Source organism: Periophthalmus magnuspinnatus, chromosome 7, assembly GCF_009829125.3.
Source record: "Periophthalmus magnuspinnatus isolate fPerMag1 chromosome 7, fPerMag1.2.pri, whole genome shotgun sequence".
Lineage (NCBI taxonomy): Eukaryota > Metazoa > Chordata > Actinopteri > Gobiiformes > Gobiidae > Periophthalmus > Periophthalmus magnuspinnatus.
This window is the reverse complement of record NC_047132.1, coordinates 33298930-33315012: the sequence shown is the minus strand read 5'-3', so window position 1 is coordinate 33315012 and position 16083 is coordinate 33298930. Positions and strand designations below refer to the sequence as shown.

Sequence of the window (16083 nt, the reverse complement as noted above, 5' to 3'; positions counted from 1 at the left end):
CTCTAGGTGTCACTGTTCTCATGTTCTGACTCACCTGTGCCTCTTAAAGGGGAGGAACACTCCTATAAAGGGCATTTGAAGTGCATCTTTTTGAGGATTGGGTTTATTTTTATGGAACATACATATGAATATTGAACTATTGACACTTTGCAGCTGATGTCATCCACATTCTCTGGGGGTGTGATGCTAACTGTAGGCACTGCTCTGTCTGAGGCTCTGTTAGACTTTAATCTGAGCTTTACTTTAACACAATCTGACCAGAAAAACAACTGACTTAGCTGAATTACAACAGGTGAACTGATTTGTGCTGTTAAACAAGTCCTTCTCAAATAACATTATCATCACAAGCTAGCATTAGCATTAGCATTAGCATTAGCCAACTGTACGTAAAATCAAACTCATAAACAGGACCATGAGCTCGGACTGACCCCAGGCTCCTGAAAATGTACTGCTTAAATCCGTTTTGTATTTTTTCTTAAGTTTTGAGATAATTTCACAACTTTTTTGGCAGTGTTTGCTAATGTGAGCTTTGTGTCTCCATGGTAACAGCTGAACATTCCGCCAATACAGATACATGTAGAAAACCCCAGTGTGAATAACTAAGTGAGATGATAATGAGGGAAAACCCAAACTTAATTAAGACTTTAAATATGTCATTTTTAAAAGTCCATTTTACACGATACGTCCTCTTTAATGTGTGTGGGTGTTTTATTTGCAGATGACGGTTTACGGGGCGTTTTTGCACGAGGGCTCGTTCTGCAGAAACGCCTTTAACCTGCTGGATTTGCTCGTCGTCAGTGTCTCTCTCACCTCCTTCTTCCTACAGTGAGTTTGCACAATAATAAACTCTATTTCATATGTCGTAACCATTTAAACTAAAGCCATAATGTGTAACTTTGGTGTTTCCTTCAGCTCAAGTGCCATTTCTGTGGTGAAGATCCTGAGAGTTCTGCGAGTGCTCAGGCCTCTGCGAGCCATCAACAGAGCCAAAGGGCTAAAGGTACAGACGGGGCTCTGGACGGGCCGGTGCTGGTGGTGGTGGTGGTGTTGTTGTTGTTGTTCTTCTTCTTCTTGTTCTTAATCTTCTTCCTTTTCTTTTTCTTCTTCTTCTTCTTCTTATTCCTCTTCTTGTGTTAAAGCTGGATTTTGAGCTCTGTATGTGTTGTTGTTGTTCTTCTTTTGCTTCTGTTCTTGTTCTTCTTCTCTTCTTGTTCTTGTCCTTCTTCGTCTGTTCTTGCTCTTCTTGTTCTTCTTTTTCTTCTTGTTCTTCTGTTCTTGTTCTTGTTCTTTTTTTCTTCTTGTTCTTCTGTTCTTGTTCTTTTTTTCTTCTATTCTTGTTCTTCTTCTTCTTCTTCTTATGTTCTTGTTTTTCTGTTTTTGTTCTTGTTCTTCTGTTTTTGTTCTTGTGTTCTTCTTGTTCTTCTTCTGTTCTTGTTCTTCTTCTTCTTGTGTCAAAGGTAGATATTGAGTTCTGTATGTGTTGTTGTTCTTCTTCTTGTTCTTCTGTTCTTCTTCTTCTTCTTGGGTTTGAGGTAGATATTGAGCTCTGTCTGTGTTGTTCTTCTTTTTTCTTCTGTTCTTGTTCTTATTCTTCCTTTGTTCTTGTTCTTCCTTTGCTCTTGTTCTTCTGTTCTTCTTCTTCTGTTGTTGTTGTTGTTCTTCTTCTTCTTGTGTCAAAGGTAGATATTGAGTTCTATCTGTGTTGTTCTTCTTTTTTCTTCTGTTCTTGTTCTTATTCTTCCTTTGCTCTTGTTCTTCTGTTCTTCTTCTGTTGTTGTTTTTCTTCTTCTTGTGTTAAAAGTAGATATTGAGCTCTATCTGTGTTGTTGTTTTTGTTCTTCTTATTTATGATTATATTTAACAGTAGCACATTCATCTTGTTGTGTTGTGTTGTGTTGACAGAACGTGGTGCAGTGTGTGTTTGTGGCCATCAGAACCATCGGAAACATCCTGATCGTGACCACGCTCCTTCAGTTCATGTTCGCCTGTATCGGAGTCCAGCTTTTCAAAGTGAGTTTTCACCTGAGGCGTTTATATTCAGGGTTTGACAATAACTTTAGAGGCTGAATGAGAAAAAACAAGTACGACACGGTTAAAAGATCTGAACAGTTTGCAGAATAGGGCTGATTTAAATAAAAGTGCATAGAATCCAAATGACCAAATGACGACTTTTAATTAGTTTTAGTGAAAGTAAAATCATTATAATACAAAATAAAAATATTGTGGAAGGTTTTTCAAGTTGTTTATTTGACAAATTTGTATAACAAGCTCTGTCTGTTTAGCTTGTGTGTGTTGTTGTGTTTTTTTGTTTATTAGTTGTTATTTTTTTTTACATTTTTAACATTTTATAATCCAAAATCATCATAATCTTGTCATTGTTTTACAGGGCAGGTTTTACAGCTGCACAGATGAAGCCAAACACACTCCAGACGAGTGCAAGTCAGTATCTACATGTTCTGATATTTTACCTTTATACCCGACCAGGACACACCCTCTCATTCATGTTTTTTGCTTAATTTTACTACTTTCTGCATGTTACACACACACAGAACACATCAGATATGCGCAGTAAGATAAATGGAATTATGTAGTAAAGAAAAAAAGTATAAATGGACATTTTAACTCTATCGACTCCGGCTCTAATTCACTTCTATTGCAAAACTGTGTCCCCTCTCTCTGTGCTGCTGCTGTCAGACTCATCATTTTGGTCTTAAAATGACAAGTTTAAACGCTAAGTTACACAATAAATATCAAAAGGGACACATTTTATAGTATTTGGGACAAGTGGATCAAGTATATCACCCCAACTAGAACTCATTTTTGTGACTTCTCCATTTTGGTTGAAGAATTATTGACTGTTTGATCTCCAGCTCTCTGGTTCTTGTAAATCATTTTGTTTTTCCTTTTCACTCTTTTAATTTATCACAATGGGATCGGACCAAAGGACACGGCAAAGCACCTTTAAGGGACTTTGTATAATAACACTTGTTTCATACTATACTCGTCTGTACAATATGTGTTCTTCCCGAAAAAAAAAAATTTTGTATTAACCCTCTACATGATCCTGAGGTTTTTATTTTGAGCTATTTTGAGTTTATTTTTTTATTTTTTTATTTTTTGTTATTTTGAGGGGGTTTTTTTTTTTATTTTTTATTTTTTTTACTTTTTTTATTATTTTAAATTTTGTTTCTTTTGTTTATTGTGTTATTTTGAGGGTTTTTTTTTTGTGTCCTCTCTCTGTCTCTGCTGCTTCAGACTCATTTTGGTCTTAAATGTTCGTATTAACCCTCTACATGATCCTGGGGTTTTTATTTCACTATTGAGTCTGTAAATCAAGATATGAACATTAATAACAGACAAATCAGGTCCTTCTTTCCCCGAGGTCGCTCCTGTTAGCGTTAGCAACAGGTTTGATTGACAGTGTTGCTAAGCGCCCACTCTCTGCTAAACTCGATTGTCTCTTTGGCTCTTAGTCCACTTCATTATACAGTCTGTTTATTACATAATTCCATAGATCTTACTTCATATATTTGATGTCTTCTGTTTGTATATAAAATGTAGAAAGTTGCAAAAATAAATTAAAAAAACACAGAATGCGAGGGTGTGTGTTTGACTTTTCCTGACATGTTTCCGTCTGATTTCAGGGGCACTTTTGTGGTCTACAAAGACGGAGACATGGACCACCCCATGGTCAAAGAGAGAATCTGGGAAAACAGCGACTTCAACTTTGACAACGTGCCCATGGGCATGCTGGCCCTGTTCACCGTGTCCACGTTTGAAGGCTGGCCCCTGTGAGTAACAAACACGGAAATCATCTATGGAATGAGTTTAATTCATATTTCAGCTACAGATTTTTGTGTTTACTCTGAAACAATGACTTTAATGTATATTTATATGATCACAAATGCTCAAAAATACTGAAACCATTTGTCTTTCGCATTACCAAACTAAACACTTAAAATCTATTCAATTCAAGTTTATCCCTTAGCCAATCAGGACGCAGAACACAATGGTCTACAGTCCAACAGCCAATCAGGACGCACGACACAATGGTCTACAGTCCAACAGCCAATCAGGACGCACGACACAATGGTCTACAGTCCAACAGCCAATCAGGACGCACGACACAATGGTCTACAGTCCAACAGCCAATTAGGACGCAGGACACAATGGTCTACAGTCCCTTAGCCAATCAGGACGCAGGACACAATGGTCTACAGTCCAACAGCCAATCAGGACGCACGACACAATGGTCTACAGTCCAACAGCCAATCAGGACGCACAACACAATGCACGCTCATACACTAGAAAAAACATGTAAAACTGCCCCAAAAAAAAAATCCACAAAACGGCAAGATCACGAAAGGTGAACCGCGACATAGAGAGGGACGACTGTATTTGGTGAATTTAAATCAGGCAGTAGAAGTTTAACATTTGTTTACATATATTTCAAATGTTTGTTGTTGTTTTTTTAATTACTTAAAAGAAAATTTGGTTGCATTAAGTTAAAAATAAATGTCATAATAGAGACAGGTCCACACAAACGAGTCAAAACAATGTAAGATTTGATTAAATGTTTAACCCGATGACGATATTTTACTTTTCTTCCATCTCTTCATTTCCTGTTTGTCCAAAGGCTGCTGTACCGAGCCGTAGACGCCAACGCCATAAACCGCGGCCCCATCTACAACTACAGGGTGGAAATCTCCATCTTCTTCGTCATCTACATCATCATCATCGCCTTCTTCATGATGAACATCTTCGTGGGTTTTGTCATCATCACGTTTCGAGAGCAGGGGGAGGCGGAGTTTAAAAACTGTGAACTCAACAAAAATCAGGTCAGTTTTACAAAATATAAACGTTTAAAGTGACGCCTGCTCCTGTTTTTAATGTTTTAAACTGATTTGTGCAGTTTTGTGTTTTGTTTTGTTTGTGTTGTTCTGTATTTGGGGTTAAGGGAAATAAAAAAGACATGACAGGCAGCGGACCCTTCACCAGAAATGTTACATAGTGTAGCTTTTTAGTAACCTGGCCTGAATCAGTCCTACACATTATTGATCTGGACGACTCTCGCTGAAATCGACACAACAGCAGAACAAGACAGAAAATCAAACTTTTGTAACGTCCAGAGAAAAGCCCAGACATCTTGACCTTTGACCTTTGACCTTCTGCACATTTTTCATAAACTAAATAGACAAATACAGCCCATACTGACGCTAAAATAGAGTGAGGTTTGTCTGTCTGTGTCGCCATGTTTGTTTTGGTTCATTTGGGCGATTCACCTTTGGCTTCTGCACAAAACTCCACTCTGCTCTGTGATTGGCCCGTTTAACCTCACATCAGGTCCACGCTGCTCTGTGATTGGTCCGTTTAACCTCACATCAGGTCCACGCTGCTCTGTGATTGGTCCGTTTAACCTCACAGCGGGTCCACTCTGCTCTGTGATTGGCCCGTTTAACCTCACAGTGGGTCCACTCTGCTCTGTGATTGGCCCGTTTAACCTCACAGCAGGTCCACTCTGCTCTGTGATTGGTCCGTTTAACCTCACAGCGGGTCCACACTGCTCTGTGATTGGTCCGTTTAACCTCACAGCAGGTCCACTCTGCTCTGTGATTGGCCCGTTTAACCTCACAGCAGGTCCACTCTGCTCTGTGATTGGCCCGTTTAACCTCACAGCGGGTCCACTCTGCTCTGTGATTGGTCCATCCGTTTAACCTCACAGCGGGTAAACTCTGCTCTGTGATTGGTCCGTTTAACCTCACAGCAGGTCCACGCTGCTCTGTGATTGGTCCATCTGTTTAAACTCACAGCAGGTCCACGCCAAGATGGATTCTCTTGAATTTGTGACTCAAACATTGGTGAATCCATCTTGCTGTGTGAGGTTAATTTATTAGATATTTTCAAGGCAAAATGATCAATGAAATAAAAGCAGTTTTGCGTTTTTTTACACTGTTTATTAAATCAGCCTTAAACCCCTAAACAAACAGATCTAACACACGAGTGACGTCATCTGTTCTACAAGCTAATACGCTCTAAATAAAAATTCAAAATTGAAATATTTTTGACTAATGTTGCTTTTGAAATGACTTTTGAATCTAAATATGTTGTTTGTTTTCTCCCTCAGCGTCAGTGTGTGTACTACGCCCTCAAAGCTCAGCCCATAAAGATCTACATCCCTAAGAATCCGTCACAGCTCAAATTCTGGAGGATCATAAACTCCAGTCAGTTTGAGTACATCATGTTTGTCCTGATTCTGGGGAACACGCTGACCCTCGCTGTCCAGGTGACCTCAGACCTCAGACCTCAGACCTCAGACTTCAGACCCCAGACCTCAGACCTCAGACCTCAGACCCCAGACCTCAGACCCCAGACCTCACACCCCAGACCTCAGACCCTAGACCCAAGACCTCAGACCCCAGACCCAAGACCTCAGACCCAAGACCTCAGACCCCAGACCTCACACCCCAGACCTCAGACTTCAGACCCCAGACCTCAGACCTCAGACCTCAGACCTCAGACCTCAGACCCCAGACCCCAGACCCCAGACCTCAGACCTCAGACCTCAGACCCCAGACCTCAGACCTCAGACCTCAGACCCCAGACCTCAGACCTCAGACCCCAGAACTCAGACCCCAGACCCCAGACCTCACACCCCAGACCTCACACCCCAGACCCCAGACCTCACACCCCAGACCTCAGACCTCAGACCTCAGACCCCAGACCCCAGACCCCAGACCTCAGACCTCAGACCCCAGACCCCAGACCCCAGACCCCAGACCCCAGACCCCAGACCTCAGACCTCAGACCCCAGACCTCAGACCCCAGACCCCAGACCTCAGACCCCAGACCTCAGACCTCAGACCTCACACCCCAGACCTCAGACCCCAGACCTCAGACCCCAGACCTCAGACCTCAGACCCCAGACCCCAGACCTCACACCCCAGACCTCACACCCCAGACCTCAGACCCCAGACCCCAGACCTCACACCCCAGACCTCAGACCTCAGACCTCAGACCCCAGACCCCAGACCCCAGACCTCAGACCTCAGACCCCAGACCCCAGACCTCAGACCCCAGACCCCAGACCCCAGACCCCAGACCTCAGACCCCAGACCTCAGACCCCAGACCCCAGACCTCAAACCCCAGACCCCAGACCTCTGTCCTCTGACCCCAGACCTCAGACCCCAGACCCCAGACCTCAGACCTCACACCCCAGACCTCAGACCCCAGACCTCAGACCTCACACCCCAGACCTCAGACCCCAGACCCCAGACCTCAGACCCCAGACCTCAGACCCCAGACCCCAGACCTCAGACCTCGTTTACATTTATAATAACCCTTTGTCCTTTCTGCCCCTGGTCTCTGTGTCGCAGCATTACGAACAGTCCAAACTATTCACTTCCATCATGGACATCCTCAACATGATCTTCACTGTGGTGTTTACAATCGAAATGATCATCAAGCTCATGGCTCTACGGGCTCACGTAAGGCCCAAATTTAGTTTTTTTTCTGCTCACATTCTCGCGTTTTATAATATTGTTCCGTCGTTTTTATTTTCAGCATTATTTCATTGACCCGTGGAACTCTTTCGACGCTCTGATCGTCGTGGGCAGCGTGCTGGATATCGCCGTGTCAGAGTTTAGTGTAAGTACAGTTTAAACCCTAAAGACGCACTATGCCACTTACTCGTTACCATGGAGATGTTATTGCTTGGCCCGGATGCTCCACAGTATGGCATTAAACTGATATATCCCTTAAACTGTATATATAAATGGACATAGCTAACCTGCTAGCCACCACGTTCCAAACAGGAAGTGATGAACATTAATGATGAACGAGTTAGAGGTCAGATCTGTGGAGAGGCGACCCCGCTCACAAAACGAATGCAGTTTTCTCAAGGTTTTTTTGAGCTGTATTCGAATAAATGCGATACAGATAAGGTGAGTGTCACACTGTGGGACATTCAAGACGAAGCAACGTCATCGCCATGGAGACCAGCAGGCGGCAGATCCCTCAATGGAAAAGTTACACACAGAACCTTTAAATATCTTTCTAACTAGTTTCTCTTCTCTACAGGGAGGAGGCGGCCATGGTGAGGTAAGAACTACCCACGACCAGGAACATAAAGTAAAAGTAGTACTGTGCTGTATACATTTTACTTATCTGGACTTTACTGTGTACTTTTTACTTGAGTACATTTGAGAGCAGTATCTGTACTTTCTGCTCCACCACATTTATGAACTGGAAAAGTAAAAGTATTTTTCTTATTGTGTGAGACCTGCTGAAAAGGCTGAGGGTTTATTTTTACCATGTTCGGAATTTGAACAAAACAAAAATAAACAAATAAAAACAGAAAAAAGCGATCGATTCAGTTGTTTCTGTTGAACAAAATTCAGCTCAAATCTTTATCAAAATCTCCACATTTGAAGCTTTAAAGACTCAAAATCTGTGAGAAATACTTTAACTTTTTACTCTTTAAGAACATTTTTAAACAGGTACTTTAATACTTTTATTACGTGTATTTTTTCATGTTGTACTTTTTATACTTTCATGTTATATTTTACTTTTATGTGAGTATTGTTTGGTTCTGTACTTAAGTAACTAAATCGAGTACTTCTTCTTGCACTGCTCACACAATTTCATTCATAAATGAGACTGAATAATATTTTGAATACTTTTTATATTTTTAATGTCGTATTTGTTTCTTAGGGAAAAGGTGAAAGTGGAAAAGTGTCCATCACATTTTTCCGGTTATTCCGAGTCCTGCGTTTGGTCAAACTGCTCAGCAAAGGGGAGGGCATCCGGACACTTCTGTGGACGTTTGTCAAGTCTCTTCAGGTCATTTCACTTAAACAGAATAAAAACACGTCTCTGTTCATGTTGTAAATGTTGTTTTTCCTCTTCAGGCCCTGCCCTACGTCGGTCTGCTCATCGCCATGATCTTCTTCATCTACGCCGTGATCGGGATGCAGGTCAGAGGAGTTTAAGACCAGGCTCAGGGGACAAGAGTGTGTCTCAGAGCTAAAGATAATGTTTATTAAAAGTGCAAAATATAAAATACAGACTATAAAGACTATGAATATAATTATTTTTAAGTGTAGAATACTTTTTTAATGTATTTTAATACTTAATACTTTTGACACTTATTATACCTCAAATTTTTTCCTGATAGAGGCTTTGTGTACATTAGCATGCTAGTTAGCTCACAGTGTCTCAACGCTAAGAGTCACTTTTATTAAAATCAGAAAATATAAAATAAACAATCTACTAAAATTCAAATTAATTCAAATAAAGACTACCTGATAAATATATTTTTTAATATGTAGAATACTTCAGTTTGTGGTGTTAGCATTAGCATTAGCATTAGCACTGAGACACAAACAGGTCTCTTTTTAAACACAGACGTGTCTCTGGTCAAGTTTTCTTTTTATTTGTGTCATATTTCACATATTGGGGCGACAGTGGCTCAGTGGTTGAGTGTTGGTCCCAACCCGAAGGTCAGAGGATCGAGTCCCGCTCGGACCAAGTTCTGTCGTTGTGTCCTTGGGCAAGACACTTCACCCACATTGCCTAGTATGAAAGTGGTGTGTGTGCGAATGATAGGTGGTGGTCAGAGGGGCCGATGGCGCAGATTGGCAGCCTCGCTTCTGTCAGTCTGCCCCAGGGCAGCTGTGGCTACAATAGTATCTTACCATCACCAAGCGTGGACATGAATGAATAATGACTCTAGTGTAGAGCTTTGAGAGGCTTTGAAAAAGCACATTACAAGTGTAAGACATTATTATTATTATTATTATTATTATTATTATTATTATTATTATTATTGTCAGTGTTGGGTGAGCAGATTTTCATGGGACAGGGCCGGGTGTCTGTTAATCATAAAACTTCTTGTGATTCAGTTTAATGTGAGACACTTCAGTACAATCGAGTGCATATTTTTGTGTTCTCATCATTTTCAAGCACATTTCTCTGTATTTTGGCTCAGCTGTCCTAAAACTGGGACAAATGTGTTTGTATAAATCTGTGAGGACAGGGGACACAGGGCTCAAAATGGGACTGTCTTGGAACATTTGGTCACCCCAATGTCCACTGTCTGACCCTAACCCCCTAACCTCTGACCCCTGACCCCTAACCCACCTGCAGCTCCCTCTCCACTGTCTGATAGTTAAATATTTATTCATTTTAGCAAGACCCGGCAAAAATCTTGTAAAACTGGACAGGACGTAGTGACGCTAAAGTGAGGTAGAGGGCGCTGTTGTGCACTGAGCTGAGTGTGTTTTTGTGTTTTGCTTGAACAGTCCACTTTACATTTTTGTGTTGTTCTCACTCTTCTTCTTCAGACTTTTGGAAAAGTGGCCATTGATGACAACACGGAAATCAACCGAAACTGCAACTTCCAGACTTTCTTCATGGCTGTTTTGGTGCTGTTCAGGTGAAATGGCGGAAATGGACTCAAAATGTGTCTTTATTTCTACAGGGAGAGCCCAATGAGAGCACCAGACTCTCTTTTAAAAATACAGAACAATACAACCAAACACCTGCACATGTCCATTTAAAACATTAAAAACAGGAGCAGGTTGATTATAAATGTCCTTCAAATGTGTTAGATTTTTATGAAGCAAAATAACCAAAAGCTTTTCTCCCCACTTTAGTTCTAGTGCAGCCAGTTTTTAGATGATATTATATTATATTATTTAAATGTTTGCGATGGTCCTGATAAAAAAGTCCCATAATGCACCAGAGAGACAACTGTTATGAGCTTAAATCCACCTGAAGCGAATAAAGTTTTATGAGAATTAAGAGTTTTAAATGTGATATTTCTGTGATTCTATCATAGTCTGTTTATATAAATGGACATAGCTAACCTGCTAGCCACCGCGCGCCCCCTCTCTGTCTCTGCTGCTTCAGACTCATTCTGGTCTTAAATGTTCGTATTAACCCTCTACATGATCCTGGGGTTTTTATTTCACTATTGTGTCTGTAAATCAAGATATGAACATTAATAACAGACAAATCAGGTCCTTCTGTCCCCGAGGTTGCTCCTGTTAGCGTTGCCAAGGGAAGGGGCGTTACCTTCAACATCCTCGCTCCTGATTGGCTCTTTGGTTGCTATGATACTCACGAGCCTCGACCAGCTTCATTTGACGGGCACGTTCACACTTCAGGTTGTGTGAAACGCCCCGTGCGGCCTCCGTTCTGATTCAAAGGTGTGTTTCCAGGTGCGCCACAGGTGAGCAGTGGCAGGAGATCATGTTGGCGGCGTTGCCCGGGAGACGCTGCGACCCCGAGGCCGACATCGAGCCAGGAGAGGAGTACTCGTGTGGAAGTAACCTGTCATATATATACTTCATCAGCTTCTTCATGCTCTGCGCTTATCTGGTGAGAACACACACACACACAACACACACACGTACACACACAACACACACACAACACACACACACGTACACACACAACACACACAACACACACACGTACACACACACGTACACACACAACACACACACTCACACACAACACACACACACGTACACACACAACACACACAACACACACACGTACACACACACGTACACACACAACACACACAACACACACACTCACACACAACACACACACACGTACACCCCCGTACACACACAACACACACACAACACACACACTCACACACAACACACACAACACACACTCACACACAACACACACGTACACACACAACACACACACAGGTACACCCCCTCACACACATGTACACACACAACACACACACTCACACAACACACACACCCCCACACCCCTACACACGCAACACACACACTCACATACAACACACAGACATGTACACACACACACCCCTACACACACAACACACACACACGTACACACACAACACACACACGTACACACACAACACACACACCCCTACACACACAACACACACACACACACATAACACACACACAGATATACACACAACACACACACTCACACGTACACACACAACACACACACCCCTACACACACAACACACACACGTACACACAGATACACACACAACACACACACATACACACACAACACACACACCCCTACACACAACACACACACACACACACATAAACTGGAGGATAAATGGAGGACAAACTGGAGGATAACCTGACGATCTGGCCCCGTGTGTAGAAATGAGGAGGGTCTTTGTGCTCCAGAGGTTGTTGCTTGATGCTGATTGGCTGCAGGTGAGTAGTGGGCGGTGCTAGATTCTCAGACGGGAGGGAGGAGACAGCACAGAAACACAGGAAAAAACTGGAATCCTGACAAAAAATAAATGAAAAAAAACACAGAATGAGAGTTCAAACGTTTGCCTGGTCGTGTGTGATGTAATGTTCAAAAAAGAAGATAACGGAATATTTCTGCAGTTTAAGTTTATTTTCTTGCACATTCATATGTCATTAATGAGATACTAAAAAAAAAAAAGACACAATATTAATAATAAATATAAAAAACATAATAAAACAGAGCTGATACTAAAGAAGTGAAACAGCCGCGTGAATAAAAAGCCTTAAATGTGTTTAAAATATCGACTCTTTCTCTTTTTCAGATCATTAATCTGTTCATCGCCGTCATCATGGATAACTTTGAATATCTGACCCGTGACTGGACGGTGCTGGGGACACATCACCTGGACGAGTTCAAAAGGGTTTGGTCCGACTACGACCCCGAGGCCACGTAAGGATCCTCCATTTTGAGAACGTTTTTAGGTTTGAATATTTAGGAAAGTGGAAGTGAGACGAGCCGTTATTTAAAGAGTCGTGTTTCTCACATGATTCTGCTCTGACCCTGACGTTTGACCAGCCCCAAACTGCGGTCAAATGTACGGGAAAAGTAGGTTGATCATCGCTGTCTGTCAGAAGAACAACACAGTAAAATGTGTTTATAAAATGTGTTTATAAAATGTGTTTATAAAATGTGTTTATAAAATGTGTTTCTAAGGGACTGTGACGACAGACTGATTCAATATCTTTATCTCTAATGTTAAATCTATAGCTCATATAAAACTTCTCTATATTGTTGCTATGCTCATTTATTTTATAGCAAAAGAAAAATAAAATCTGTCAACTGGACAAATCATCGCTCGTCCAAGCTGCATCTTCAGTTCTGGTCAGATTCCTGCTGGACACTGCCTTATATCTGTCTGAAGGAGGCGCTAACGACACTGAAAATAAAAAAAAAACATATTATTTACCTACTTGGCATAGTCATTCAAGCCCGTAATGAGTGATTTTACATCAGCTCTTTGTTCTCTTTGTTTGCTTTGGGTCTTTGGGGGATAAATCATGTCTTCCATTCTGTTCAAGGAAGGATGACAGATTTTATTTTTGTTTTCCGATGGATCAGACCTGGACGACTGAGGGATTACACGTATAACTCATTTCTTTCCGCTTTCTGATCCACCCATTGTCTTAAGAGCTGCTTTAAACTGAACTCCTCCTTCTCAGACCGATCTCGTTCTTTCTTTCTCTTTTCTCGTGGACTCAGGGGTCGTATCAAACACATCGACCTGGTGACGATGTTGAGGAGGATCCAGCCTCCTCTGGGATTTGGAAAACTGTGTCCACATCGTGTTTGCTGCAGAGTGAGTAACAACTTTTAGCGTAAGAAATGGAAACGTGTGGGCCTCAGTTGTCTTGTTTGGCTCCACTTTACCTTAAACCTTAATTAGTCCTAATAGAGCACGAACAAAGACTTAACTCTCAATGAACTCCTCAATTAATTAAAGGGATTAATTAAAGGGTAAGGGTCAAGGTATTAAGTCGTTAGTTACTAAGCTTAAGCCTTAAATCTGATGTATTCTGTAAAATAGACTCTTCAGAGCGCTGGTTTTTGGTTAAATCACATTTTTATACAGCAGTTTTACACCTTCAAGGCTCCAAACGCTTTACATCAATGAACTGGGAGCTGGAATTGCACCGACAACCTGTGGGTCAGAGGTCAAACGCTTTAATGTGGCCCATAATGTCAGATGGAAAAAGTGTCCGTTGTTTTTGTTTAACTATTACAAATGTTTAACCTGATTGTGGTCAACCCAGTCCCTCTCGACACATCAGCTTCATCTGACGTCGGAACAAACCGGGATTTGAACCGACAACCTTCAAATCAGTGGCAAACGCTGTACCGCCTGAGCCACTGTCGCTCCCGTTAAACAATGTCATAGCTGTTTCCTTTTCTTTAACGGTCGTGAAGTAACTTTTGCAGCGATTTTTGCACGTTTGAGTCATCTCTAGCGTCGCGTGGTCATTTCCAGCGTCGCGTGGTCATTTCTAGCGTCGCGTGGTCATTTCTAGCGTCGCGTGGTCATTTCCAGCGTCGCGTGGTCATTTCTAGCGTCGCGTGGTCATTTCTAGCGTCGCGTGGTCATTACTAGCGTCGCGTGGTCATTTCTGCCGTCGCGTGGTCATTTCTAGCGTCGCGTGGTCATTTCTAGCGTCGCCTGGTGGTCATTTCTAGCGTCGCCTTTTGGTCATTTCTAGCGTCGCGTGGTCATTTCTAGCGTCGCGTGGTGGTCGTTTCTAGCGTCGCGTGGTCATTTCCAGCGCCGCGTGGTCATTTCTAGCGTCGCGTGGTCATTTCTAGCGTTGCGTGGTCATTTCTAGCCTCGCGTGGTCATTTCTAGCGTCGCGTGGTCATTTCTAGCATCCCGTGGTCATTTCTAGCGTCGCGTGGTCATTTCTAGCGTCGCGTGGTGGTCGTTTCTAGCGTCGCGTGGTCATTTCCAGCGTCGCGTGGTCATTTCTAGCGTCGCGTGGTCATTTCTAGCGTTGCGTGGTCATTTCTAGCATCGCCTTTTGGTCATTTCTAGCGTCGCGTGGTCATTTCTAGCGTCGCGTGGTCATTTCCAGTGTCCCGTGGTCATTTCTAGCGTCGCGTGGTCATTTCTAGCGTCGCGTGGTCATTTCTAGCCTCGCGTGGTCATTTCTAGCCTCGCGTGGTCATTCCTAGCGTCGCGTGGTCATTTCTAGCCTCGCGTGGTCATTTCTAGCCTCGCGTGGTCATTTCTAGCGTCGCGTGGTCATTTCTAGCATCCCGTGGTCATTTCTAGCGTCGCGTGGTGGTCGTTTCTAGCGTCGCGTGGTCATTTCTAGCGTCGCGTGGTCATTTCTAGCGTCGCGTGGTGGTCATTTCTAGCGTCGCGTGGTGGTCATTTCTAGCGTCGCGTGGTCATTTCTAGCGTCGCGTGGTCATTTCTAGCGTCGCGTGGTCATTTCCGGCGTCGCGTGGTCATTTCCAGTGTCCCGTGGTCATTTCTAGCGTCACGTGGTCATTTCTAGCGTCACGTGGTCATTTCCAGCGTCGCGTGGTCATTTCCAGCGTCGCGTGGTGGTTATTTCTAGCGTCGCGTGGTCATTTCTAGCGTCGCGTGGTCATTTCTAGCGTCGCGTGGTCATTTCCGGCGTCGCGTGGTCATTTCTAGCGTCGCGTGGTCATTTCCAGCGTCGCGTGGTCATTTCTAGCGTCGCGTGGTCATTTCTAGCGTCGCGTGGTCATTTCTAGCGTCGCGTGGTCATTTCTAGCGTCGCCTGGTGGTCATTTCTAGCGTCGCCTTTTGGTCATTTCTAGCGTCGCGTGGTCATTTCCAGCGTCGCGTGGTGGTCGTTTCTAGCGTCGCGTGGTCATTTCCAGCGTCGCGTGGTCATTTCTAGCGTTGCGTGGTCATTTCTAGCGTCGCCTTTTGGTCATTTCTAGCGTCGCGTGGTCATTTCTAGCCTCGCGTGGTCATTCCTAGCGTCGCGTGGTCATTTCTAGCCTCGCGTGGTCATTTCTAGCCTCGCGTGGTCATTTCTAGCGTCGCGTGGTCATTTCTAGCATCCCGTGGTCATTTCTAGCGTCGCGTGGTGGTCGTTTCTAGCGTCGCGTGGTCATTTCTAGCGTCGCGTGGTCATTTCTAGCGTCGCGTGGTCATTTCCGGCGTCGCGTGGTCATTTCCAGCGTCGCGTGGTGGTCGTTTCTAGCGTCGCGTGGTCATTTCCAGCGTCGCGTGGTCATTTCTAGCGTCACGTGGTCATTTCTAGCGTTGCGTGGTCATT

General features: G+C 43.3%; 1 protein-coding gene across 1 annotated transcript in view; it reads left to right on the top strand.

The window, feature by feature from the left end:
- The window catches only part of cacna1fa (calcium channel, voltage-dependent, L type, alpha 1F subunit a), a 51638-nt gene that overhangs the window by 22025 nt on the left and 13530 nt on the right, over positions 1-16083 (top strand). Inside the window, exons 22-37 of the mRNA XM_055222775.1 lie at positions 719-825; positions 913-1000; positions 1903-2010; positions 2387-2439; positions 3645-3791; positions 4637-4838; positions 6125-6283; positions 7375-7485; positions 7562-7645; positions 8078-8098; positions 8711-8839; positions 8908-8973; positions 10342-10433; positions 11221-11380; positions 12600-12727; positions 13538-13634. Coding sequence (XP_055078750.1) covers positions 719-825; positions 913-1000; positions 1903-2010; positions 2387-2439; positions 3645-3791; positions 4637-4838; positions 6125-6283; positions 7375-7485; positions 7562-7645; positions 8078-8098; positions 8711-8839; positions 8908-8973; positions 10342-10433; positions 11221-11380; positions 12600-12727; positions 13538-13634 — 1752 coding nt within the window. The remainder of the gene's footprint in view (positions 1-718; positions 826-912; positions 1001-1902; positions 2011-2386; positions 2440-3644; positions 3792-4636; positions 4839-6124; positions 6284-7374; positions 7486-7561; positions 7646-8077; positions 8099-8710; positions 8840-8907; positions 8974-10341; positions 10434-11220; positions 11381-12599; positions 12728-13537; positions 13635-16083) is intronic.